This window comes from Hypomesus nipponensis, chromosome 24 (assembly GCF_054491055.1).
Source record: "Hypomesus nipponensis isolate SF chromosome 24, ASM5449105v1, whole genome shotgun sequence".
In the NCBI taxonomy this organism is placed as follows: Eukaryota; Metazoa; Chordata; class Actinopteri; order Osmeriformes; family Osmeridae; genus Hypomesus; species Hypomesus nipponensis.
The window spans coordinates 11,668,371-11,695,114 of record NC_140384.1 but is presented as its reverse complement, the minus strand read 5'-3'; the positions used below and the strand labels follow the sequence as shown (position 1 = coordinate 11,695,114).

The 26,744-nt window shown below is 45.1% G+C and overlaps 3 protein-coding genes across 3 annotated transcripts in view; 1 reads left to right on the top strand and 2 right to left on the bottom strand.

Moving 5' to 3' along the window:
• Positions 1 to 331: 331 nt before the first annotated feature.
• Positions 332 to 8,945, bottom strand: oclnb (occludin b). The gene is given in 11 exon segments (XM_084690531.1): positions 332 to 1,340; positions 1,424 to 1,465; positions 1,611 to 1,782; positions 1,969 to 2,061; positions 3,462 to 3,583; positions 5,220 to 5,384; positions 6,077 to 6,529; positions 6,531 to 6,768; positions 7,127 to 7,236; positions 8,468 to 8,554; positions 8,879 to 8,945. Coding segments are annotated over 9 exon segments (1,446 nt in total). The 5' UTR covers positions 7,189 to 7,236; positions 8,468 to 8,554; positions 8,879 to 8,945; the 3' UTR covers positions 332 to 1,241.
• Positions 8,946 to 9,607: 662 nt separating this feature from the next.
• marveld2b (MARVEL domain containing 2b) lies at positions 9,608 to 13,529 on the bottom strand. The gene is given in 8 exon segments (XM_084690530.1): positions 9,608 to 10,590; positions 10,939 to 10,989; positions 11,133 to 11,304; positions 11,513 to 11,679; positions 11,777 to 11,812; positions 11,915 to 12,918; positions 12,921 to 13,107; positions 13,441 to 13,529. Coding segments are annotated over 7 exon segments (1,713 nt in total). The 5' UTR covers positions 13,084 to 13,107; positions 13,441 to 13,529; the 3' UTR covers positions 9,608 to 10,470.
• Positions 13,530 to 15,469: 1,940 nt separating this feature from the next.
• Positions 15,470 to 26,744, top strand: part of apba1a (amyloid beta (A4) precursor protein-binding, family A, member 1a) — a 48,099-nt gene continuing 36,824 nt past the window's right edge. Inside the window, exon 1 of the mRNA XM_084690204.1 lies at positions 15,470 to 15,606. The gene's annotated coding sequence lies outside the window, so the exon portion shown is untranslated. The remainder of the gene's footprint in view (positions 15,607 to 26,744) is intronic.

Below are 26,744 nucleotides of genomic sequence, written 5' to 3'. Positions count from 1 at the left end.
AAAGACGACTGCAGAACGCCGGGCAGATTAAGGAGCCATATCTCGTCTAAAATACAATGATCTGCAAAAACGTAGAGCACAGTTCCAAGCACACAACTGTCCGCAGACTCAACAAAATAGATCGTACTCACCCGCGAGCTGTGTTAGTCCACAATAGTCCACAGAGATAGTAAGCGTGTAGCCACCCGTGAACTCCTGCCCCATTACAACTTGATACAATGGCTGGCTGGCGAGAAGACCCAACTGCACACTGATTCCAGTAGTCATAGTTTGACGACTTTACATAGATCTAATAAGTTATTCACATCGTCACAATTAAACAAACGACAAGGCAATCACAAGTGAGTTTATTTGAGTTACACTGCTACACATGTTGAAAAGTCAATATAAAAACCGCTTTGGAGCCATTTCCGAAACTGTTTGAATATGTATTCGAGTTACTTTCGATAGAAAAATTCATTTGAGTGTATCATAGTTTTTGAACATATACAAGTAATTGTTAAAATATGGTTGCCAGCCAGGTCTGAAAAGTTTCACTAAAAACAGCATTAATTTGTCAGACTAATTAACATAGGTTAAAATAAGAAAAAGTTAGCCATATAAAATCTACACAAAAAATACAGAACAACTCTTGGCTGATTCATCAATAATATCAACTTTAAAGTATTTCGTAATCATTAGAAATCCAACGGCCTAAGAACTTAGCAGTGTCATGCCTTGAATATACTGGACTTTCACCAAAATATTTCTGGATGTTTAATATTCTGAAACCTGAGTTTAAAAAGTTCCAGCTTTTTATTTATTAAAGAAAGATAAATATATTAAAGAAACTTCAACCAAACATTCACATAATTCTCCCCTTTGTGTCTTCATCTGCAGAGTAAAACTTTATAAAAGACCTTTAATGTCCACTCTTAGCTGTTTCAATATCACCATCTTAGCTGTTTCAATATCTCCATCTTCGCTGTTTCAATATCACCCGTCAAAAAGCAAATGATTGGTCTGCCTGAAAAAACGGATGAGGTTTTAACCCTAACCCTGCTTCAATACTTAATACCATCCATGCTGTCCTTCACTGAAGAAATCACAAATCTAAGACGGCTGAATAGATTAAAAGGATGTTGCACGCTCTTGATCATCTTCAGATAACATTCAATTATAATGACACTGGGATTTCTCGTCTCTGATTGGATATATTAAAACAGAGGGCCTATAGAGTCCAAGGGGTTAGGGGTCAGGGTTCATGACCTGCGGTCGTACTCGCTGATCTTCCTCTTGATGTGGGACAGTTTGGATCTCAGGTGCTTGCACTTCTTCTTCTTCAGCTGGTAGTCTGGGGACTGGAGAACGAGACGTTGTCATGGTTTTAAATTGAATATCGGTTACAGATGGGACATCACTTTTCAACACAGAACTAATGTACCTTTTTCAAATTCTTCAATCTTGTGTATTCTTCCATAGCATCCTGTTTGCAAACATAAAAGGTGATGATGGAATATCTGGAATCAGATCGTCTGAGAACTGTTCTAATGGTGCCGTTACTGTACACTACATCTTTTTAGCGTGCACTCCCCCCCCCCCCCACACACACACACACTCCAGGTCCTCACCAGGAAGTGCGGGCTGCCCGGTGCATGCCGGCCCAGGTCCCGGTCCAGGCCCGCCAGGCCCAGGTTGATGCGGTCCAGCTCCGCCTGCAGGGCACGGTACTCCTGGTGCTCCTGCTCAAACTCATGCTTGTAGTCCAGACGCTGCTGCTCACTCATGATGGGGGGAAACTCCCTGAGGAGAGGAGAGGGGGGGGTGGAGTGGAGGCGGAGGAGAGGGGGGGAGGAGAGGGGGCGGGGGGGAGAAGAGAAGAGAAGAAAGGAGGAGGGCGTCAGAGAATCCTTTCTATTTTTCTATCCTTTCAATCTCTAGCTGGGTAGCTCATCTCAAGCACAGCAGTCCTCAGGGTCAGGAACTCACGAGCTGAAGTCCACATGGTCCAGCTCATCAGCAGAGTCGGCTCCCTCCTCGTCTCGCAGCTGGATGGCCACAGAGCTGGTGATGTCAGAGTCTCTAGAGACACAAACCAACACAGAGCTGGTGATGTCACACAGAGCTGGTGATGTCACACAGACCAACACAGAACTGGTGATGTCACACAGACCAACAGAGCTGGTGATGTCACACAGAGCAACACAGAGCTGGTGATGTCAGAGTCTCTAGAGACACAGACCAACACAGAGCTGGTGATGTCACACAGAGCTGGTGATGTCACACAGACCAACACAGAGCTGGTGATGTCACACAGAGCAACACATAGCTGGTGATGTCACACATAGCTGGTGATGTCACACAGACCAACACAGAACTGGTGATGTCACACAGACCATCAGAGCTGGTGATGTCACACAGAGAAACACAGAGCTGGTGATGTCACACAGAGCTGGTGATGTCACACAGAGCAACAGAGAGCTGGTGATGTCACACAGACCAACAGAGAGCTGGTGATGTCACACAGACCAACACAGAGCTGGTGATGTCACACAGACCAACACAGAGCTGGTGATGTCACACAGACCAACAGAGAGCTGGTGATGTCACACAGACCAACACAGAGCTGGTGATGTCACACAGACCAACACAGAGCTGGTGATGTCACACAGAGCAACAGGGAGCTGATGATGTCACACAACCAACAACATTCATTATGTTCTATATGCAGATTTGGCCCTAATCAACACTTCCGACATTGAATGTATACTTATATAACAGCTTTTTCAAGTCATTTTATTTCCTATTTTCCTCATCACTGTATTTTAGCAAGGGTTTTTTGTACACTGCACACACTTATTGAAACTTAGTGGAAGGTTGTGAAACAAGAAGCACAAGATTCAGGCTTCAAACAAATATGAAAGCTTTTTGTTTTGGCATTTTTTGTCTTAGAAACAGGCTGGTCCTGAACAAGTGATAGGAAAGTGACTCGTTCAAAATACACGTGACTGTGACACACAGCATTCTCCAGATTCCACTGTTCTGGAACGCTGGAGTCAGAACTCCACCCTTCCAGTGTGTGCATTAGTTTAACATGTTTAGAGTATGTACGTTTACTTGAATTGTAAGTTATTCAAAAGGTTGTAAATATGTGCTCTTGTGCCTAAACTGTCCTTCTCTAATCACAGGAAGTGATTTGCACTGTTTAGGAAATACTTTCACCTTGGTTGGTAAAAACATGAGGGTGGGACAACCCAAGCCGGACACCTGTCACTAGTTTATTCTGCAGAAAGAAAAATCTAAAAGTTTGTTTGCGGTCCTCCACCAGGCAGATCTGCAGCCTTACCCAGGAAGGTACAGGGGCAGATCTGCAGCCTTACCCAGGAAGGTACAGGGGCAGATCTGCAGCCTTACCCAGGAAGGTACAGGGGCAAATTTGCAGCCTTACCCAGGAAGGTACAGGGGCAGATCTGCAGCCTTACCCAGGAAGGTACAGGGGCTTGCTGGAGTACTTGGGCGGATGGTCCAGGTAGTCCCTGGAGCCCCTCACCAGCTCGTTGGCATCACTGACCAAGACTTCTGGGGAGCCTGAGACGTTGTTTACCTGGGGAAGGAGAGAGGAGATAAGGTCATGGGGGAAGGAGAGAGGAGATAAGGTCATGGGGGAAGGTGAGAGGAGATAAGGTCACAGGGGAAGGACAGAGTACATAGGGTCACAGGGAAAGGAGAGAGGACATAAGGTCATGAGGAAGGAGATAGGAGATAAGGTCATGAGGAAGGAGATAGGAGACAAGGTCATGAAGAACGAGATAGGAGACAAGGTCATAAGGAAGGAGATAGGTGATAAGGTCATGAGGAAGGAGATAGGAGACAAGGTCATAAGGAAGGAGATAGGTGATAAGGTCATGAGGAAGGAGATAGGAGACAAGGTCATAAGGAAGGAGATAGGTGATAAGGTCATGAGGAAGGAGATAGGAGACAAGGTCATAAGGAAGGAGATAGGTGATAAGGTCATGAGGAAGGAGATAGGAGACAAGGTCATGAGGAAGGAGATAGGAGACAAGGTCATGAGGAAGGAGATAGGTGATAAGGTCATGAGGAAGGAGATAGGAGACAAGGTCATGAGGAAGGAGATAGGAGGTTGTCAACACAACATGACCACTCAGTCACCAAAGCTGCTATACATTTGTAAGGCATGAGGAAATGCAAAGTTTACTGTGTTAAAGTAGTGATTATAATGATATTACTTTGATGGATTTGGTGTCCAAATAAAGACAATGTCAAAATTATTTTAACGGGCAAGCCCATACAAGATCAAAGCAACATCTGGAAACAAGACTTCAACTATGTTCTTCCCTTCCTCTCATGTGCTGAATCTTCTTATTCAAATGTAATGTTTGCATGATCCTAAAGTCATCCCTTTCACCTATCTCATGGTGGAAGAACATTGTTTGTAGTAAACAGCCTGGTAGCACTCTTCCAGCAGCCAGGGTTAGGCCAGGGCCAACCGGTTAGGCCAGGCGCAACCGGTTCCTCCACTTCCACCTGTGCAGAATACCTCAGATACTATCACAACCACAGCCAGTTGCCGTGGGAGACACCCAATTGACGCTATCAAAGTCCTTAATTATGAAAACAGTTACAGAAAAGTTCACCTTCCTTGAGCAAAAATAATTCAATTTCAAATACAAATGTCAACTAACTTAAAGCACTGTTTTACAGGAAGTATCAGCCTAATGGAGACTTAGCTACGTAGTAAAGTAAACAGCCTACTACACATGTTTTGATTCAAAGTTTGAAAGAAGTGAATTTGAGAATTTGATTATTTGTTTTTCAGCTATTCTAAGAAAGACAGCCTGGGGAGGCCACGCCCAGAAACTGGACATGAAACTCCTCTCTTCCTGCTCTGTACACACACACGTTGAAGTGGGGTGAGCCACGCGGTAAGGTTGCCTGTGAGCCAGTGTAAACCTTAACAGTCGTCACTTGATTAGTTTCTGGAATGTTTATGGCATAAATAGAGGACAATAAAATGAAAACGTGATGAAAAGGTTAGACATATTCAAAGTTTCTTATCTCAATATTCCAATTCCTCCAACTAACAAATGCCATGTAGTGCTAATAAATCCCTACTCTACCCCCAATATGCACACACAACCCATACACTAGCATGCACACACACGCACGCACAACGCCACACACCCCCCCCCCATGTCCCCAGGTGAAGGGAGGCCTCGTACCCACTCTCCAATGGTGTGTGGCACGCCTCCGCTGAGCGCCTTAGGCTCCTCCCACAGGATGCGCTCTATGCCCCAGCGCCTGATCTTCTGACGCGTCTTCAGAGCAAAGACCAGCAGGATGATCAAGCCCACGAACACCAGCACGCCCATCACCACGGCGATGGCCTGGGGTACAGGTTGGGGTTAGAGTACCATGGCAACCAGAATACAAAATATAGGTTGTTATTTTTAGGCTTAAAACCCCAGACATGGTAAATGGTATTAGTTCATAAAGAGGATGTTTTACAACTCATTCCTAATACTACTAACATACATGTAACACACAGCTGATGGGTTAGGGTTAGAGTAGTGATGTGACACGTTGAACAGAGTCCTGCAGAGTAGGTGAGCACCGACAGCAACACATCACAGCAGCAGACAGCAGCGAAAGTTCATAATCACAATCAAATTATAACTTAGTAAAAAAATAAATATCAAATGACTTGAACTAGTCCATAAATAATAGTAAAGGCTAGTTCAATTTATTTTATTATGATGAGTCAACTTTAAATACATAGGTATAAAATATAACAGTGAGAGAGAGTGAGGGTTAATGAGCTTCCTACAGGAGTTCAAACTGACTAGCAGGCTCACTTCCTGTGGTTCAAACTGACTAGCAAGCTCACCTCCTGTGGTTCAAACTGACTAGCAGGCTCACCTCATGTGGTCCAAACTGACTAGCAGGCTCACCTCCTGTGGTTCAAACTGACTAGCAGGCTCACCTCCTGTGGTTCAAACTGACTAGCAGGCTCACCTCCTGTGGTTCAAACTGACTAGCAGGCTCACCTCATGTGGTTCAAACTGACTAGCAGGCTCACCTCCTGTGGTTCCACCACACAGTAGTGGTACAGGTACTGGTTGAGGAAGATACCGCTGGCCTGGTTCTGGTTCTGGTACTGGGCACACAGCTGCATGATCTGGTTGAAATTGCCGGAGCTGGAGGTCTGGGCAGTGGGGTTGATGGCCACCAGGTAGACGATGGTGGCGATGATCATCAGGCCGGCCAGGATGCCGCTGATGATGCCGGCTGCCAGGTAGAAGGAGGGTGAGCGAGACGTGTTCTGTCTGGACACCACCAGGATGAAGATGACGAGCACAGCCAGGAAGGTGATGGCAGAGATGGCGATGATGAAGGCCTTGCCTGCCAGCGGGTCTGTGTAGGTCCCCCCCCCATAGCCTCCGCTGCCCCCCATGCCTCCCATGCCCCCCATGCCTCCCATGCCCCCCCCGTAGGACCCCCCATAGGACCCCCCATACGAGCCCCCCCATTCCCGCCCCGATCCCACCAGACAGGCCCATCATGCTCATGTCGTAATCCCAGGCCAGAGTGGAGGCCACGCAGGCAAAGATCCCCACGCACAAGATGATGATGATGATGGACATGATCTTCATCACACCAGGAGGGGAAGTCCAGGGGTAGAAGTGAACAAGCTCCTCGTCGGGGTAGTAGGAGAAGGCAGGGTTGGAGAACAGCTCGCTGGGTTTGTGTCTGCTGCCATGGCTGGTATGGCTACCGAGAGAAAAGATGAACAGAGGGAAGGGAGAGCTGTGATTGGTCTGTGATGAACAGAGGGAAGGGAGAGCTGTGATTGGTCTGTCATGAACAGAGAGGGAAGGGAGAGCTGTGATCTGTGTGGGTCTTGACAGTGTTCCATAACACCATATAAGGACATATGTAGATGGCTGAGGACTAGGAAGGATGTGAGGTGGAACAGTTGTTCATAGATGTACCTTGTTGTTCACCATGTGTAGCTCACGGATGAGAGGGAACAGATGAGATTGGATGAAGGATGAGTAAAGTGAAGAGAGGGATGAGTGGAGGATGTAAAGAGAGAGGAGTGTGGGATTAGGTCAAAGGGAATACGTACTGCCGGCTTTGGCCCTGGTGGTGTTGATGATGTTGGTGGTGATGATGTCTGTGAGGAGGCATACTAATCCTTCAGTTGGTCTCCTCTCTTCAGTAAACCAAGTCAGAGCACTTTTGGTCAAAGAGAATATGAAGTCAAAACAAACATAAGGCTATGGTTCTTATTGCTATATTTCATCCGTACTGGTAACAACCACACACCCACAGCAGGTGGGATGAACGGAACTCTGTTTCTAAGAAACGGGAAGCAAACAGAACTTCAGGCTCCGCCTCGATGTTCTAACAGAGTTCCACCGAGTGCAAGTGTTGGTTCATTAAAGTGAGTATGGTATAACTGTACCAGAGAATTTGATATAAGAAGTCATAACAAAGGCATAGACATGACTACGAGTCAACAGCAATTCCAACATGTTGCTTTTGTAGCTGAGACAAAAGCGATACAGTAGTGATCTCAAACATATAATAATACCTCCCAGAAAAATTGTCGATAATAGGCTTATTTATTAAATAGCCTACAGTTGACCCTTTCACATTGGGTTAATAATACACACAAGTTTAAAATATAGATTTAGAATGATATGAAATTAGAAAAGACAAACTCCACTTTTAAGAGTTTAGTAATTACCCCCAAAATATTGAAAGAAACTGGATTACTACAATTTCGTAATTGTCGTTGAAAAAATTAACTAATTAGCCTAGCCCTGAAACTCACAGACGACTTCTCCATTGTTATGAAAAACTGGCATCACATTCAAATGGCCTGTATCACATTTTGAAAACATTTGAAAAATGTTTGTACAAATAATAAAACGATAGCAAATGTATCGAACTGAGCAATTAGAACGTAGGTATTGTTAACGTTTGTCCTCAACATGCATTAACAACGCTTTGAACTCACCTGTTGGAAGCAGGGTAGACTAGTGAATCTGCTCTGACGCTAACCTGCACTCGTGTGCTAATTGGGGACACACCCTGACGCGTCACAGTAAACAGGTCGCGGATGTTATTGGATACCCGCACTCCTTCAAAGAGTAAAGCATCATTGTTTTTATACAACTTGTCTCACCACACTTTATTCTGGTATAAGTTTCGCAGAATCCTCACATTCGGAGAGTTACAGTATATTATTACATGGTGTGGAACTATCTAGTGCAAACCGGTATGTGCACATAAGATACGTCACGGGGCCTAACTTCATTTGTTGTCGTGAATCAGAATACTATTTCGTTTTATATTCAAGTGATTAGTCAACATACCAGAAATCGTGCTAGCATATGCAATATCAGTCAAATTTGCAGGTCAAATACCGGTGTGATTAACTCCATACTGTGACCTTCCTCACCATAGGTGGTGTAAAACGACACCATGCAGAACCTGACGCTGCAGGGATGACGGCGCCGCTCTTCTCACCTGATGACACAAAACTGCCCTACACGGTGGAGTTACAACAACCATCTTGTTATGGTTGAACTTTACTGCAACATTGGTTGACAGAAACGACCAAATCCCAAGGTTTGAATCAGTACAGTTGACAAGAAAATTGTAATGTAATACAACTGAACAGACTATACTAGGACCGTGAAGGACTCGAAGTCTTTGTGTCTAATCCAATATTTAATGATGGTATTCAATTACACAAATCTGTTTTCTAGAAAGAGTGGTCTGGAGTCGCAGAGGTCCGATAATATCAGCTTTAATGCAGCAGTTGGAAATCAACAAGTACAGAGCTCTGGGGCTGTCTACGTTTTCCTACCTGCAACAGAGTTTGGGCTGGTTCACGAAGTCCAACTGGATATCTGTCCCTGCCCCAGCATATATTATACAGTGCAATTGAAACAGAAATATCAAAAAAGGGTTGAGCTTGTTCTCTCGTGTATCAGGGAGTTTGTTCTTCCCCATGCATCCCACCTGCTCAGGCTCTCTCTCAGCCCAGATTCAAGGTTGCTTCTAAAATGGAGAGATAACAACACAAAATACAGCCTGTTTCCCACACCCTGTGTGAGACACAATGTTTTAAGCCTGAGCACACTTTTAAGTTCATAAGACACACATTTAATAAGCACAATACATAACTTTAATACATGCATCCTTATGAAGTCTTAGGAGCATTGTTCCCATTGCTATATAGTGCACAGTGCTCGTGATGCATTTGGTAATTAAGTTGCCACAAATATTAATAACTGGAATTATAGACAGTGCCATGCCTGTGATACAGCTAATGATTATAGTTCTAGAATTGTACTGTAATGTATTATAAATTCTTTAACAGTCCAGTCTTTAACAATCCTATGCTATATTAGGTCACTATTCATAAATCTAATTCACATTTTTATTATGAGTTTGTTTACTAAAACAATGTGTTGTATACTTACATACTATGTCCATATATTAGACAAGTGCTCAACTTACAAAAGAAAACATAAAGTCAGCATATTTTAAGTGTTACACAATGGTAAAAATGAAATAAGACAAAGGCCAAGAAATCAAAAATCCACCTTCATTGTTTAATAGTAGATAAATGACTTAATATCACATCATATTAGAAAAGCACAAATACACAAAACTTGTCAAAACAGTTCCTGAGACATTAAAGCATGATAAATACATCTATTAAAACGTATAGAATGAGGGGAGATATGTTGAGTAAACTATATATTGGTGATTTAATAGTTTCATTGAGTGTCTTCAGTGGAAAAGAGATCTTGTCATGTTCCAGTTTGACCTGGTCACAGACAGGTTCTACAAACCATTAATGTCCCCAAGTCCTGTCTCTATATATGTCCAGTTTCTATACACGTCTAATATTCGACTCTGAAATAGCAAATAAAACCAGTGAAAGAATAAGTCTAAATCCCAATACTAAGGGGTAAGGGGTGGTATTGGGATTCAGCCTAAGTCTTAACTCATATTCATGGCTTATTGGCACAAACACAAAACTCAACAAAAAACGTTTCAGATCAACCCTTTTCTGGCAGATTAAAACCTTAAATCTGACTAGTAGGATCTATCATGTCGACAAATCAATTAGTGACTAGAAAGTGTCAAGAAGTGTGTTTCTGCCTGCCTCTGTTGATACCCTGTGTGTGTGCGTGTGTGTGCGCGTGCGCGCGCGAGAGAGAGACAGACAGAGAGAGAGACAGAGACAGACAGAGACAGACAGAGACAGACAGAGACAGACAGAGACAGACAGAGAGACAGAGAGACAGAGAGAGAGAGAGAGAGAGAGACAGAGACAGACAGAGAGACAAAGAGACAGAGAGAGAGAGACAGAGAGAGAGAGAGAGAGAGAGACAGAGACAGACAGAGACAGACAGAGAGAGAGACAGAGAGACAGCAAGCTATAGTTTAGCTGAAACCATCATTCCAGTCCATGACCTTGTTGTATTCCTGGATCTTCTGCTTGATGTGAGATAGTTTGTTTTTCAGGTACTCACATCTCTCCTTCTTTTCCAGAAATGTAGGATCCTGGCAATGGGACACACACACACACACATTAGTCCCTAAAGTATTTTTTCTTTGGTGGTTTCATCAAGAAACTCAAATCCACCTGTTCCATTTGCATGACATCACATACTTGAAAGGTGACAAATAAAATGCCAAGTATTTTCATTTGACTGAGTTGCGAGCAGTGGGACCTGGTGGAGGGGGGAGGGCACCAGAAACTGACGCCACAATGACTAAAGAAAGTGCCTGATCTCTCGGTCATCAAACTGGTTCTACCAGTCCAAGCATGTGGGGGACATTGGGCTCAGAGCTGCACTGCTGTTTAAACTACTCGACACATTAAAAGACTGAAAAGAAACAATCACTCACATTTCTCTTCCTCTGGTACTCCTGCACAATGGTGTTGATCCGTTCCTTCTCCTGAAACAGAGAGAAAGGGTAGTTTAACAAACAAGAGGAAGTGTTCTTCCACACACAGGAAGCAAGGGTCCTTCAACAACAGTATAAGGAGTATCAATGTGTGTTGTCATTTGGCCAATAGCTTGTGTGTGTGAGGGGGTCACCAGCTGGCTGGAGGGGCGTGGGGGCAGGTTGCGCATCATTTCATCCATATCCTCAAACTTCCTGGACAGGGCCTGGACCTCAGCGTGCAGCTCCTTGTACTCGGCGTACTGGTCATTGAACACGGCCTTGTACTGGTCCCTCTCCTCCTCCGTACGGATGGTCGGGTACTTCCTGTGTGGACAGGAAAGCAAGAAATCAATGGTGTGGGCGCAGCATCATCCCCAGTCAAAATGTAGGTAGTGATGTGACCTCAAGTTGATATATTGTAGCAAACATGCAGAAACAAATGAAACACTTCTGGTATGTGACCTCACAGTAGTGTTCGCTGACGTCTAACTGTAACCAGGACCCCAGCTGCACTTGTGTAGAAGGTACTCACGCCACGTAGTCTGCGATTACCAGGGGTTTGGGGATGTGTCCTGCAGGGATGTGCCCCCTCAGGATCTCCGGCTCCAGCAGGCGCCGTGTGGGCGGCTGGGCCTCCAGGCCTCCAGGGGGCAGCGTGGGCAGGGGGGTCCGCTCAGACGTCCTGGAGCCCCCGTCCAGCTGGGAGGAAGATCCTCATGAACTCAAGATTCAGGCCAGAATTCCACTACTTTTTCTAAATGCTCCCAACTTCATAACACAGCTAACATGAACTTACCATAGACAGTGGCAGAGCAGATCCAATAGTTTTCATCTGAGGAAAACAAAGTGATGAGTCAATAACTGCACTGCCTTCTAGAACAGCAAGATTTGTATGGAAGAAGGTGCGTATGTGTGTATATGCGTGTGCCTTCACCTCCTGTTCCAGCGCCTCTCTCCTCTGCCGTGCAGCCTCATGCCTCCAGAGCTTCAGACACACAGCGCTGCTCACCAGGTACAGAAACATGTTGAAGAACAGGAAGATGATGGCGGCCGTCTGGCCCGCCTCAGTGCGGCAGAAAGCCCCGTTAACAGGGTTGTTGAACACCGGGTAATAGCAGAGCCCTCCTCGGATGAGGTCGGTAACGTAGACCAGCGCCCCGGCCATGTAGAGGAGCCCCAGCACCAGGTTGATGGAGAACTCAGTCAGCGGCCACCAGGTGGAGTCCAGGAGGATGGTGCGGTAGTACATGGTCATCCCCATCACCAGGACAATCACCGTCACCACCCACACCAGTCCCGCCACCACCAGCACAAACGGCGTTTTGGGCCCGGTGTAGTTGACCGAGCCGCCAAACGCAGCTCCGCCCATCCCCCCCATCCCCCCCGGCTGGGAGTATCCGTACATGTTGAACCACTCGTTGTCCTTGTGTACGTAGGCGCAGACGCAGGCAAACACAGCAGCACCCAGCAGTAGCTGCACACAGCCCAGGATCCTCAGAAGCCCCGCCCAGGACTTCATGTAGGCGTAGCGCTGGTGGTACTCCTCCACGCGCTCACTGTATGTCATGGCCGAGCGGAAGGTCCGCTCAGAGTCCACAGCCTCCGCCCCCAGTAGCATGGCATCACGCTCCTTCTGGGAGTTGTAGCTGCCCCCAGAGCCCCCGTAGGGGTCCAGGTAGGAGTCGTGGAGAGAGAGTGCTGGGGAGTGCGGGGGCGAGCAGGGGATGCCCTCCGTGGTTTGATTGTCCTTCTCTGTGAGTGGCGGGGAGGGGGGAGGGGGCCAGGGCTTGCTGCTACGATTACTGCCTTCACGGAAGAAGTTCTTGATGGAGTCTGGGATGAAGCGGTGGACGGGTTTGATGTCCATGGCTTCCTGGTCCTCCTCCAGATGCTCCTGGTTGGGGGTGGGGCCTATGGGGGCGGGGCCCACGGGGGGGTCTCTGGCAGGGGGGGGGGCGGCAGGGGGCATGCGCTCAGGGCCAGCTCTGTTCCTCGCAGCTCCTCCAACGGCCGTGGGGGCCAGGGGGGCTCCCTCCACAGGGACCCCACAGGAACCTCATCATAGTGGGGGCCGAGCACATCGAAGCGGCCTGCAGCAGACATGGGAGCTGGAGCAGGGCTTGCAGGCTACACAGGGCAGGAGCATTACAGTGTATCAGAAGGTGACGTCTTCGTCAAGGCTACAGATAACTAGATACAGATAACAGATAATTAACCAAAATGTTGGCTATCTGTCGGATACAATGGAACCTTAATCTTAACTAGAAATAAGTCAGCATTAAAACTTCCTCAAACTAGGGCTTACTGTAAAGTCCTGGGAGTAGGAGATTGGAAACGGAACATAACCTTATTTATTGTTACCCCAATATGGTGCTCATGTTAGAATACATTATTCTTTCATGACACATTAAAGAAGCCAGAAGCCAAAAAACATGAGAAACTAAAAAATGTGTTGCATACCTTTTCACAAACAGTCACTGGCCACAATCACCTTGCCCATTGCTGCTCATTTGTTAAAGTTGTTTGGATCTTCCCTCAGCTCTTTCGAAAAAGGACAGACATTTCAGAGCCGGAGATTCATTTCATATAAGAATCATCACTAACCCTTTAAGATCTAATAGACTACGGTAATGTAGACACAAGTTACTTGTAAAGGTCAAATCAAATCAACAGTTATTTGTAAAGCCCTTTTTACACGCAAGCATGTCACAGAGGGATTCACATACGCCCATAGAACTGCCCCTCAACCAACTTAAACCCTCAAGGAAAAGCTATTTATTTGATGGAAACCAGAAGGATATGCATTCCTAATGTGCAGCTCTTTCACTCACTAAGGACAGATGTAGCCTATCTGATAATAGTCAACAACTCATCATTTAACATTTCGAGCTTGGCTTGTAATTCTGAGTAAAATATTTAACGCCGCCAGACTTCCTTCTACTAAATGTTCACCGGTATTTACAGCAGGCAACACGAGAACAATTGATCTGACATGATCTATCTAAAACGTAAGTAGTCTATATTAACATAAATTAGTGAATTATGCTCAATCTGACTTTTTAACAGATAGCTTTCTCAAGTTATTATGAAATGCAGTTACCTGTTGAATTATCCACCTGTTTTCTCTCCGCCAATTATCTTCCGCAAAAGGAGCTGCAGGTACACATATCACGTGACCGACCCCTCCTCGAGCTTGAGTCACGCTTTGTCTAAATTCTGACCTCGGGTCGGTTGGTGTTTTACAACGCTATTGTCAAAAGCTAAAATGTTGCATTAAACTGATCCTGCATCTGTCCTTTTTAGCACGTAGGCCTTCGGTTACTTACGTCACACACCCCAGTCTGAGCAGACGAGCGAGAGCCCGTTTAACGCCCCTAGCTTGTAGTGGGTGGAGCGTCCTCTTCCAACGCTATGGGGAAACCACAGGAGGAATAAGGTGGTCCCGGTTCTTGGGACACCACACCACCGGAGAGAAAATCAGGAAATGACGTACCCGAATGAAGAGAGTTCGTGTAACTTCGGCTCTTTCAATCGATTGTCATTGGTTTGCGCGTTTCCATGACATTCAGAAATTTACAACCGCGCAAATCGCAATTTATATCTGAAATGCATGAGCCGGTGTCGTGCCAAGGCACTTATCCCGCCAGGATTTGTATCCCCTGGCCGCGGGGGCGCGCGTGCACTCAGTGAAGCGGAGTTTAACTGCTGCACTTCAAATTCACCTCTTAAATGGCGACGTGGTAGACTCGACAGGGTTTTCCATAGCAACAAGGGATTCATGTATCTACATAAATACGTTTAGGCCTATTTGTCTGTTACTGTTAATGTGTTGTTTAGTATTGTGGATTAATTGACAGTGTTTTCCAAGTTCCATATTGCCATGCACGTTAGCTACATTGGCCGACTGATAGGCATATCTGTGTCTCGACATCACATGCAGGTTTATGAACAATATTTTCTTCATTGTGGACTGGGGGGTGTAGTGACGCGGGTGGACTAGGGGGGAGGGGGGGTAGTGGCGCGGGTGGGGGGGGGGGTGGGGGGGGTAGTGGCGCGGGTGCGGCCGAGCTCAGGAGGAGGGAGATGGAGAGGGTGAGGTTAGGTTTCCATGCCTTAGGGCGGTGGAAGTTTTTATTTTCCTAGGTTGATGTCTGTGGTTTTGTTTGTGTTGGTTTTCTACTGTTTTTTTGTTTCCCTTGACGGTTGTGGTTCATGTGGCTTTTGAGCCTTGTGTTTGGTCTGTGTTGGTTGTGACTTAATAAATAAATAAACAATATCTTATTTACACAGATAACCGACATAACCTAACCCTCTATAACAAAACAAGGATAATGTGAGACATCCTGGCGCTCCTGCGGGAGGGGGGGTGTTTTTCAATGCAGCCGTGCATCTGATGGCACAACACCGGCACTGGACACAATTCCCCCATTTAAAGATGCTTTCTGTTTGTAATCCCCTCTGATGTCATGTTGGGGTTGTGAAGGAGGGGCTGGAGGGGGCCGGTCCGCCGCACAGACCGACAGCTGCCGAGCAGAGCGGAGAGAGAGAGAGAGGCAGAGAAGATGGTGGATTTGCAAGGAGTGGAACGGACCGCCAGTTTGCAGACGCATCGTTACTGAAACACTGGTGAGACAAATTTGCTTTGATTTCTGTTCGTTGCTTGTTGGTACACCACTGTCTGAGTGCGTCAATGCAGACCGTGTTATTCCGATCTGCCGGGTACTTTCCTGCATGCGTTGGTTGTGTTTGAAACCGTCTGGCTGAGCGTTACTTGAGGAGGGGCCGGTGAAAAGATGCTGACACTTTGTCTCGGTGTTTAACGGGGATTTTGTAGCAGATATAAGAAAACGCCCCTGTCAAACAATGTATGACTGATTTTACACCGAGGGCCGGAGTCTTTCTCGTCACCACCCACTTTGTTGACACATAACTAAAGCATATGCGAGGCAAATAAAAGCCCGAGAACGGTGCAGGTGTTACTCAAAACACATCAATCAAGTTCTATCAGCAGCAATCTAGGGTATTAATATAGTGGGCTACAATTGCTTTGGGATTTCTATTTTAACTTAAATCGAAGACTTGCGCATAGAGTATAGTTCCAAGTTATTTCGCTTATTCTGTTTTCTCTGTACGTGTGGCGTCTAAGCAATTGGCTTCTTGCTTGACAATTTTCATTCAGTGCAAACTTAATAATACAGCATCAGGCGGCATAGACCTGCTGTACTAGTTATTAAACTATATGCAGACAGAACCCCAGGTTTTTGTAACAAGTGAGCAGTCATTTGGTGGCTTGTGGAAAGGGAGAGCTACTTGTCCGCGCCGCTGCTGCTACAAATGGCTAGAGACCGTTGCTTGGTGTTTTTGCCAAATAGTGCGCTATACAGTTTGTGAGATGATGTTGAATGGCGGACGAATAGGCTACGCAAGCGTCCTAGGTGCTCTAGGGATTTGCCTCGCTGCCAAAAACATTTTATAACGCCTCTTACGTAGCAGGTGAAAGGAAAATAAGCAAAGTTGTTGAAGTCTTTCTTTGTCTGGAGTAATTTCTTGGCTTGTATGTTTTTTGTTTTATGCAAAAGCAGCTTTTCGGCATCTCTCTCGCTGCCTTTTAGGTACTGTAGCGTCACGTCACTCCTTTTCACTGATGGAGCAGATGCAGGTACGCCAGAGATCGTAGCCTACTCAAGGGCTGGCTTGTCCTGGATGTTTTGTAGGTTAAAGAAGAAGCCATTCCTATGTGCCTCCATGAACAATGGAAATAAGCATTGATCGTTGTCTGTCTGGGATTTACAGCTGTTTAGTATTCCTTTCTATACATTAAATACATCGAATCTGTTCTAATGTCTTTATTAGGCTATGTGTATTTCTCAGGATAGAAACCATTTAACTTTCCAGTGGCATTCTGTTGACTCAAGTTTATCACTGCATCAATAGCTCACTCATCCTTTACACACTATCTTTGCACTTCTCAATTGAAAAACTAATGCTTTTAACAATGGCAGTATAGCTTATGCTTTTAACCCTTGTGTTATCTTTGGGTCATTGCGACCCTTCAGTCATTGTGACCCCACGTGTTGCGAATACTTTACCTCATACAAAAATAAAGTGAAGCATTTTATTTTAACCGTAGGGCTGTCTCACACCCCCCACAGTGCAAAGGTTAAAATAAAATGCTTTTTATTTGTTTTTGTATTGGGTAAAGTTGTTGTAGCACAACAATGGGTTGTTGTGGACCTTCAGGTCATTGTGACCCCAAGGCAGCACAAGGGTTAGTATTGTTCTTGGTTTCCGAGCTGGTGTCTGCGTGTTCCTGTGTTTACAGGGCTGCTGCTGTTGGTTAGGGTTAGGGTTAGTCCTCCATGCTGGCTGCTGCTGCTGTTGGTTAGGGTTAGTCCTGCAAGGGTTAGGGTTAGTCCTCCATGGGTTAGGGTTAGTCCCCCATGGGTTAGGGTTAGGGTTAGTCCTCCATGCTGGCTGCGGCTGAGGCGGTCTGGTTGCCTTGGCTACCGTCTCCGCAAGCTAGCATTGATTACTCGTCTCCTCATCACCGCACGTTGGCATTGGCAACCTGGAATCAGCGGACCAGCACAGTCCTGTCTGGCCTTTTCAGTCGTTTCCACTTTGGCAAACACTCCTGGCCGTTTGTCTTGTATAGTGGGATATGGACAAACATACTTGAATTGGTGTAAGTGAAGGATTGAGGAGAGGCAGAATAGGGTTAGGGTTAGGTTTGTGTAATTTAAGGATTAAGGAGAGGCAGGATAGGGTTAGGGTTAGGTTTGTGTAATTGAAGGATTGAGGAGAGGCCGAATTTCCCAGGAGAGGCCAGACAATTGCCGACCGGCTAAGGGGCTGGGGCAGTCTGAGGATGAAAGCTTGACTTGCTATGAAGTAACTGTGGGCGAGCTAAAAAACTGTGGGCTAGATAAAAAAATTTGAGATAGAAAATATCTATACCACACACAGTCTTTTTGACGGTGAGATTGATCTACCACACACACAGTCTCTTTGAAGGTGAGATTCATTCTCTGCCTTCCCATGGGATCCTGAGGTAAACATGAACAGAGGTGCCACAACCTCCAACCTCCAACCTCCACAACCTTTCCAACCTCCACACCTCCACAACCTCTCCAACCTCCACACCTCCACAACCTCTCCAACCTCCACAACTTCCACACTTCCACACCCTCCAACTTCCACAACCTCCAACCCCTACACACCTCCACAACCGCCACACCTCTACAACTTCCACAACCTCCAACCTCGACAACCTCCACACCCTCCACAACCTCCACAACCTCTCCAACCTCCGCAACCTCCATACCTCCACAACCTCTCCAACCTCTCCAACCTCCACACCCTCCAACTTCCACAACCTCTCCAACCTCCACAACCTCTCCAACCTCCACACCCTCCAACTTCCACAACCTCCAACCTCCACAACCTCGACAACCTCCACACCCTCCTCAACCTCTCCAACCTCCGCAACCTCCACACCTCTACAACCTCTCCAACCTCCACACCCTCCACAACCTCTCCAACCTCCACACCCTCCAACCCTCCACAACCTCTTGAACCTCCACATCTCCACAACCTTCACATCACGCAACCTCCAGCTCCAGCTGTGTGGTGTAACATGTTTATTGTTTATGTGTCTGTAATGTTTTTAGGTCAGTTTCTATTGGCCTCCTAGTACTGCCTGATTGTAGGAGGGTCTGACAGGAGGAGGGGGATACAGGAGGGGAAAAAGGATGAGTAGGGAGAGGAATTATAGTCATTATCAATGTGGGCTCCAACCAGGAAGCATATCTTGAAGACCACACACTGCTCCACAGCATGTGCACACACATCACTCCTCACTTTCAGTTCACGCTCCAATGAAACAAAAGGAGATATGTTTTTTAAATGAGAATTGTGTGACTGTGCAGAAATGACCATTTCATTTTTCTTCTTTATTGAGGATTTTCTGATTCTATTGCCAGATGTTTGGTTTCACAAACAGTACATTACATAGGGGTTGTTGATCATAGGTGAACCAAAAGGTTTCCGGACAGTTTTATATTTACATTCATTCTGAATATGTTCATGTTCACATCAGATACATGATAAAACAAAATTATTTACAATGTCACATTTTAGAACCAACAGTCATAATCGAGAATTTGATTCTTGTCATATACATTACCCTGCTTTACATTACCCTGCTTTGCAACCATTGTTCTCTCAGAATCAGAATCAGAATGGGTTTTATTCGCCATAAAAGTTTGCACAGACAAGGAATTTGCTTTGGCAGGAAGGTGCATACAATAAACATATAGGAATCTTACATTTAAATATGAGGACTAACTATTTCTAAGGGTACATAACTAACAATAACTAAGTGGAATTAGAATAAAAGTAAAATGTACAATAAAATAAAATATACGTTTTTACAATATAAAAATACAAGAAATACAAATATTACCAAAAAATACAAATGGTACAAGATACAATTTTGTGATGCAGTGCAAAAAGCAATGCGTTTTAAGGACATTTAGTCATAAAAGTCAGTGTGAACCCTTGGCCTCATTGAAGAGGCCAACAGCAGTAGGGAAGAAACTGTTTTTGTGGCGTGAGGTATTGGTCCTGATGGACCGCAGCCTTCTGCTGGAGGGGAGTGACTGAAACAAGGAGTGTCCAGGATGGGAGGAGTCCACCACAATCTTCCTCGCTCGCCTCAGGGACCTCGAGGTGTGCAGGTCCTCGAGGGTAGGCAGATTGCAGCCAATCACCTTCTCAGCAGTGCGGATGATGTGAGGATGGACTCAATGATGGCTGTGTAGAAGTGCACCATCATTGTCTTTGGTAGGTTGAATTTCAATCCTCTGTTGTGCTTTCTTGATGAGGTAGCCGATGTTCAGATATATATTATTATTTATTTTTGCCCCCCTAAGGACTTGTCAACATTTGGACTACATAGACAACGTCGGTGTCAAGTTTCGTCTTGGTAGCGATTGAGTTGCTTGTATTTTTATTTACGTTCCGTTGCACGGTTTAGGCTGAAATTAAGTTTTTGTGGCAAAAAGTGCCTTGTGTCAACAAAAGGAACTCAGTGCCAACGTCACAACGTCAGAACACGTTAGCAACGACGCATGGATACAACGTGCATAGATGTGCTGTTGCACAGCGAGTATCATATCATGCCGTGCTGTACGAGCAACATCATACATGTACTTTTAAGCAAATTAAGACTTGCATGTCCAGTAAGTAATGTCCAGTAATGTCACATTAAATAATGTATTTCTAACTCAAGCTTGTGTGGTGCGTCACTGTCTTCAATGCCACAGCCTAAACTTTGTCAAAAGAAACGTTCTCATGTCCGGCGCTTTAGCCATTTCCCCATAAATAAATGTCAAGCTTATTTACGTTTTTGGGGGTATTTTTTCAGTTAGCAGATGGTACTGTACTCGCGATTCCATCTGAAATACTGCCGGTGACAATGTTGTTACAGTAGCTTGTTTTAAAGGGGGTTGTCAATGAATTATGCAATATGAGCAGGCTAAATGTTTGAAAATATCACTAGAAAGGTAAAACTTAAGGGGACGGACCTACCTGCAACCGATGCAAGCAAGCACACCCTACAATTACCCTCTCCAGGGCCGGATCCGGGGGGGGGCTGGGTGGGCTGCGCCCTCCCAGATTTTTGCCGCCCCCCCCCCCCCCCCCCCCCCCCCAAACTCCTTCTGACTAAAATGGTTACATGTTGAAGCTATGAAAAAGTCTGTCAGTGTTTTCAGTATTATGCTTTTAATTTTTTTTAAATTACAAATCTTTTAAAAAAATTCCCCAGTGATTGTCTGGTTGATAATGGGCAACGTAGGTTAGAGCTCCGCATCCACGTTTACCGATAAAAGTGAAATCAACCTCGAATCTCATGCCGCTCACTTGTTCTCGAAGTTATTGTATATCGGTCTTTTATGGAGGGCTTTTGACGAATAGTAAAGTGTAGCATTGGTGTTTAATGTTAGACCCTGGAATTGTATACTTCTGTTTCAGTTGTAATTTTTATTTGTTTTCATAGAAGATACACGGGTTAAAGACGTTAACAATAGTCTTTTAGCTTTGTTAGCCATCAATTGTTCTTTACGTGCATGTTTGTACCTACAAGAAAAACGTTTTATCATGCATCGATTTCTGATCCCCAAACCATCTAGCTTACTACTGCCCCTGCGACAAGGGATATTAAAGTAATACTCCAGAGCATGCAGAGCTTGCTGGTCCTAGTGGAAGCACTTCCCTGTCTCTCGGTACCAACGTTACCGCTGCTGTGGGTGAAGGAGAGCATGGTTTGAATCCAGTGGCGGTTATAGACAAATTTTACTGGGGGGGCAGTGTTTAATCAGAGGGGCACATTAAAAACGGAAACAAATGATATTTATACATTAAATACTTTAATTTTGCTTACATTAAAATCATACAAAATGCTCTGGTTCTCCCTCTTCCAGCTCTTCAACTCTCAATATCTTGATATGTTTCTCTAACTTTTTTATTTACTGGGGCAAAAAAGGCTGCAATGTCTCTTCCTCAGTTCATGATGACTACTAGAAGAAGAAAAACGTGTAAAAAAAAAAAAAAAAAAAAAGTAGAAAAAATATGATTTTTTTTGTCAGCTCAGGGGGGCCACAGGGGGGGCCAGGGACATGTTTACAGGGGCACTGGCTCCTGTAGGCCCCCGTGTAGAAATGCCCCTGTTTGAATCCAATGCAGCCTGTTCTGCAAACGTACCCCATGCGCATTTTCAACCAAGGTCCTGGGGCATCGCTCTCAAACTTGGTTAGAATACTCAGTGAAGCTACATGCATGTTTCTGCTTCCTCTATCGACAATTTGGAGGCAGAAATGATAGACATCACCTTCATAGACAAGGTTTTTACCACTTGGAAAACAGCGGCGGTTTATTTTACCTAGAGCTCAAAAACTATTTTGCGATTAAATGAATGCCCAAAAATTTCGCGAGCGCGCTGTGAAGGATCCTATCCAGCATCAGATCAAACCCAGGATATGTCATGGGTTTGGGTTAAGCCCCGAATGTGTATAACGTCTGGCTCCGTGCCTGATTAACACTCGGATCGTTAAGCAGACCCAAAAATAATATAATAATGGTTATATAAAAGATTATATGACCCCCTTCCGTAATCATGATGCCCCCCCAGAGATGTTCACTGCCCCCCCAGTCAAAGCAGGCTGCATGCGGCCCTGACCCTCTCTAGTTTGGATTGATTCACAAAAGAGGTTTATCCAAGTAAACAGCTATCACACCTCTCAGAGTACTGAAGATGTGTAGGGCAACTGGACTGGACGTTTTGGGGGGGCTTTCCACAAGCCAGTAACGTCACTGTAGCATCACTGTAGCATCACTGTAGCATCATTAGTGCCACTAGCTCTACTGTGGTAGACAAAACGTCCTCCCCCTAACTATGAATCCCAGCAGTCATTAGTGTGTACCATCCAGACACACAAAGAGGCTCATTAAGATGACCAGAGGTTTTCTCTTGCTTGGTGCTCGGTGTGTGTAGTGTGTTTTGTTTACCAGGGACATGAGACTGTTAGAGTATCTCTGCAAGAAGGAAGTTTGGAGTCATGGAGAGGTGTTCCTTCCTGTGTAAGTGTTCTGTGATATTGTCCCAGCTACGCCGTGTCCAGACCCTAATCTGCATTCTTTCCAACAGACCCCACCTGAGCAAACACACTATCTTATCAAGAGGAACCAACATAAATAAGAATCTATGAATGTATTTTCATAGAAGTACCGAAAATAAATGGAAGCAAGTAAGTGGGTGTTTATGAACGTCATGAACTGTGGGAGATCTGGAAATCTCAAACAATAAATATACAGTTGACCCGACTAAGGATTGGAGGAGGTGGAATGTGCCATATTCAAGCTTTGGAGGGAGGGATAGAGAGAGGGATAGAGAGAGGGATAGAGAGAGGGATAGAGAGAGGCAGGCAATGGTGACCTGAGGTGTTGGAGAGATGTGACTGTATAAGTTAACATTTGTGAAGGGGGGACGGGGCTTGGGAAGAAGAGAGGGAAAGAGGCAATGAGGGATGTCAGCCAAGATGAAGATGGGTGGCAGTGAGTAGAGATGTGGGGAGGAGGAGCGATGGAGGGATGAAGAAAAGGCCAGTGAGAGACTGGGAAGAGTCTGTCAGTGAGGTCCCTCAGACTGGCAGACCTAGATACTGTCAAACTGGATCTCAAATCCGTCATTTATAAGTTTAATTATCTGATGCAAAATACAATAATTCATAAAAATAAAGTATGTGCTTCCATGCTGGATCAACGTCTGGGGTTGGTGCCTACACACACACACACACACACACACAGACACACACACACACACACACTGTTGAGGGGAGCTCTGTTTCGTCACAGGCGCAAATACACCCACACATCTTTCATATTTGGAAATCAACCAGCATTGCTCTCACACACACCAAGGCTTGGGGTGCTCTTTTTCCAAGGCCAATGAAAATAAATAGCTTTGAAATAACGTTTTAGTTTGAGTCCAGTGTGGAATGCAGGAGAAATATTAGAAGTAATCCCTTTTAGCTCTGTGTTTCTAAAGGGTGACATGGCATTGTTACACACTGGAAAGAACCACATGTAAATACCAGATACCAGACTCAGATACCTGCTGCAGGCTTGGCCTTCATCTCGTCATCAAGATTAGGAAGAGCAGACACCGTCGTCAGGGATAGGAAGAGGAGACACCGTCGTCAGGGATAGGAAGAGGAGACACCGTCGTCAGGGATAGGAAGAGGAGACACCCTCGTCAGGGATAGGAAGAGGAGACACCGTCGTCAGGGATAGGAAGAGGAGACACCGTCGTCAGGGATAGGAAGAGGAGACACCGTCGTCAGGGATAGAGGGAGGAGACTAGGGCTGCATCAACGATTAGATTACAAACTATTATTAAAAGCGTTGGCAACCAATTTAATTATCGATTCGTTGTGTCGCGCGCTTATTACGCGTTTAGTTGAAAACATTTAGTTGAGTGCGGAGTGGAGGTAGAGGAAAGTTTATCGGAGAGACGTTGTTGAGGAACGTTGTTCTGAAACACATGGCGGAGGCAGAGAAATCAGTACGACCCAAGTCATCCAAAGTGTGGAAGCATTTCACACTAACTACATCGAAACAGTGTGTTAATTGACCGAGGTGAAGTCAGTTTCATTTTCGACATTTGTCTCACATTCGGAAGACGCTACTTTGCAGCATCGCGTTAGGGACCGGGTGAAAACAACCCATACCATTTTGAAAAATGTAGACTTTTATAATATTTTTAGGAATATAAAACCTCAAACAGACACCAGAGTATCTTAAAAACATCTGGTATACTTCCACAGCCTTTACTTTTTCAATTAAGTTTCAAATAAAATGATAGAAAATCACTAATCTTTGAAAAAAGCTTAATCCTTGCAAATCTTAACTTTTTCGAAATTGTGTCAAAAATCTTAAATATACACCAGATTATTCTAATAAAGTCTGGCCTACTCCCACAACCTTTCAATTTTCAATAAAGGTTTAAACAAAACTCAAGTAAATTGGTCATCTTGGAAAATAGCATTAAATCCATGCTAATATTATTAACTTTTTCAAAATTGTGTGCCTGTTTGCGCACATTCTGAAGATTTTTTGCACTTTGAATTTGCACTGTCAGTTCTGTTTTTGAATGAAGGGTTGGAAATCAATGCTTTTTTGTTTTTTTATTCGATTAATCGAAAAAAGAATCAACAGATTAATCAATTATTAAAATAATCGTTAGTTGCAGCCCTAGAGGAGACCGTCGTCAGGGATGGGAAGAAGAGACACCATCGTCAGTGATAGGGGGAGGAGACACGGTCGCCATGGATAGGAAGAGGAGACACTGTCGTCAGGGGGAGGTGCTGAGCGGGAGGAGGGCGTTCTGGAAGAAGCCTAATCCCAACCCTGTTGTCCCAGGTTGGGATTAGGCGGCCTGGGTTCGGGTTAGCGATCAGGGTGCTTGTCTGTGTTTGTATCTGACTGACACTGTATGTGTGTGCGTGTGTGTTTATGTGTGCATGCGTGTGCGTGTGTGTGTGCGCGTGTGTGCATGCGTGTGCGTGTGTGCGTTTTCTCAATGAACCTCAGTTGGATTCTTCCCAACATCAATTTACTCAAAGGATCCATGTCATTCATGCAGCAATCGGTGTAATCTAATTTAAACAGTGCCTATAATCTCTCTTTCTCTCTCTCTCTCTCTCTCTCTCTCACACACACATACACACACTCTCTCTCTATCACACACACACACACAGACACACACACACACACACTCTCTCTCTATCACACACACACACACAGACACACACACATACAGACACACACAGACACACACACACACATACACACTCTCTATCTCTCACACACACACACACACACGCACACACAAACACTCTCTCTCTCACACACACACTCTCTCTCTCTCTCTCACACACACACACACACACACACACACACACACTCACACACACACACACACACTCTCTCTCTCTCTCTCTCTCTCTCTCTCTCTCTCTCACACACACACTTTCTCTCTCTCACATACTCCCCCTTCCCCTTAGTTTTGCGTGTTCCCATGAGAGCTAGTGGTGTCCCAATATTCCTTTTGAGCTAGGGGTAGGGCTAAGACTACGGGGTATACACCCCTTAAAACCAAGTAAAATCAGGAGTTTACTTGAAACCTAGGGCTATGTGAATACTGTGCGACCAGCAACAATGGCGGCCAGATCATCCAGAGTCCGATAAATGTAATATTTTCGGCTAAATTAATTGATTAAAAAAATTATGACAGTCTTGTTTTGTGTTATACACAGTCCTGAACATATATATTTGCAACCATTTTCCTAATTGAAACGTTTCTAAAAATCGCTAGCTTGCTACGCTAATGTTACAGTGCTGATTGCACCACAGTCCTGCATTTCTCTGACTAGCATGTCTACAGTTTTAAGTAAACTCCATTAGAAGCGAATTTCGTTAAATATCAGTGCATAACACTACTTGCTTTGGATATATCGATACGTGCTAAATGACGTACCTGTAACCAAGAGGCGTCCCATTTCTTAGGGAAATGATGGGAATGATGGGAATCAAACTTCAACATGTAGCGAGTGGTTTTCCTCCATCTTCTGCGGCTGTTAAGATACTGGTGGGATTTGGGATAAAGTCCTTTAGAGGACAGGTGTTTCTACTAGTGGCCTTCCATTCCAGTGTTTAATTTTCATTGGTTGAGAGGAAGATATTATTATTATTATTGTATCGTTCAGTTTTCCAGGCTTTGGATAGGCTGTTAAGTTTGACATCTTGCTGCTGTTGACTGGTCTCCTTTGTTGTGAGGAATGGCAGACAGAGTTGTTCTGTCGAAGTCTGGTGCTTCCCTGTGGGGAGGGGGGAGGGTGCTGAACCTCTAAAGGTCACCTCGCTCACCTGGTGCCCCAGAGGGAGTAATTATACTGAAATTGCCATGACAACCCAGCAGCTCTCTTCTTCTCTTCCGTCAGCGCAGCGGCGTGCGAGTGTGAAGAACCACCACAACACTCACCTTGACAGAGGCTATCCCTAACCCTAACCACCACAACACTCACCTTGACAGAGGCTATCCCTAACCACCACAACACTCACCTTGACAGAGGCTATCCCTAACCACCACAACACCCACTTTGACAGAGGCTATCCCTAACCACCACAACACTCACCTTGACAGA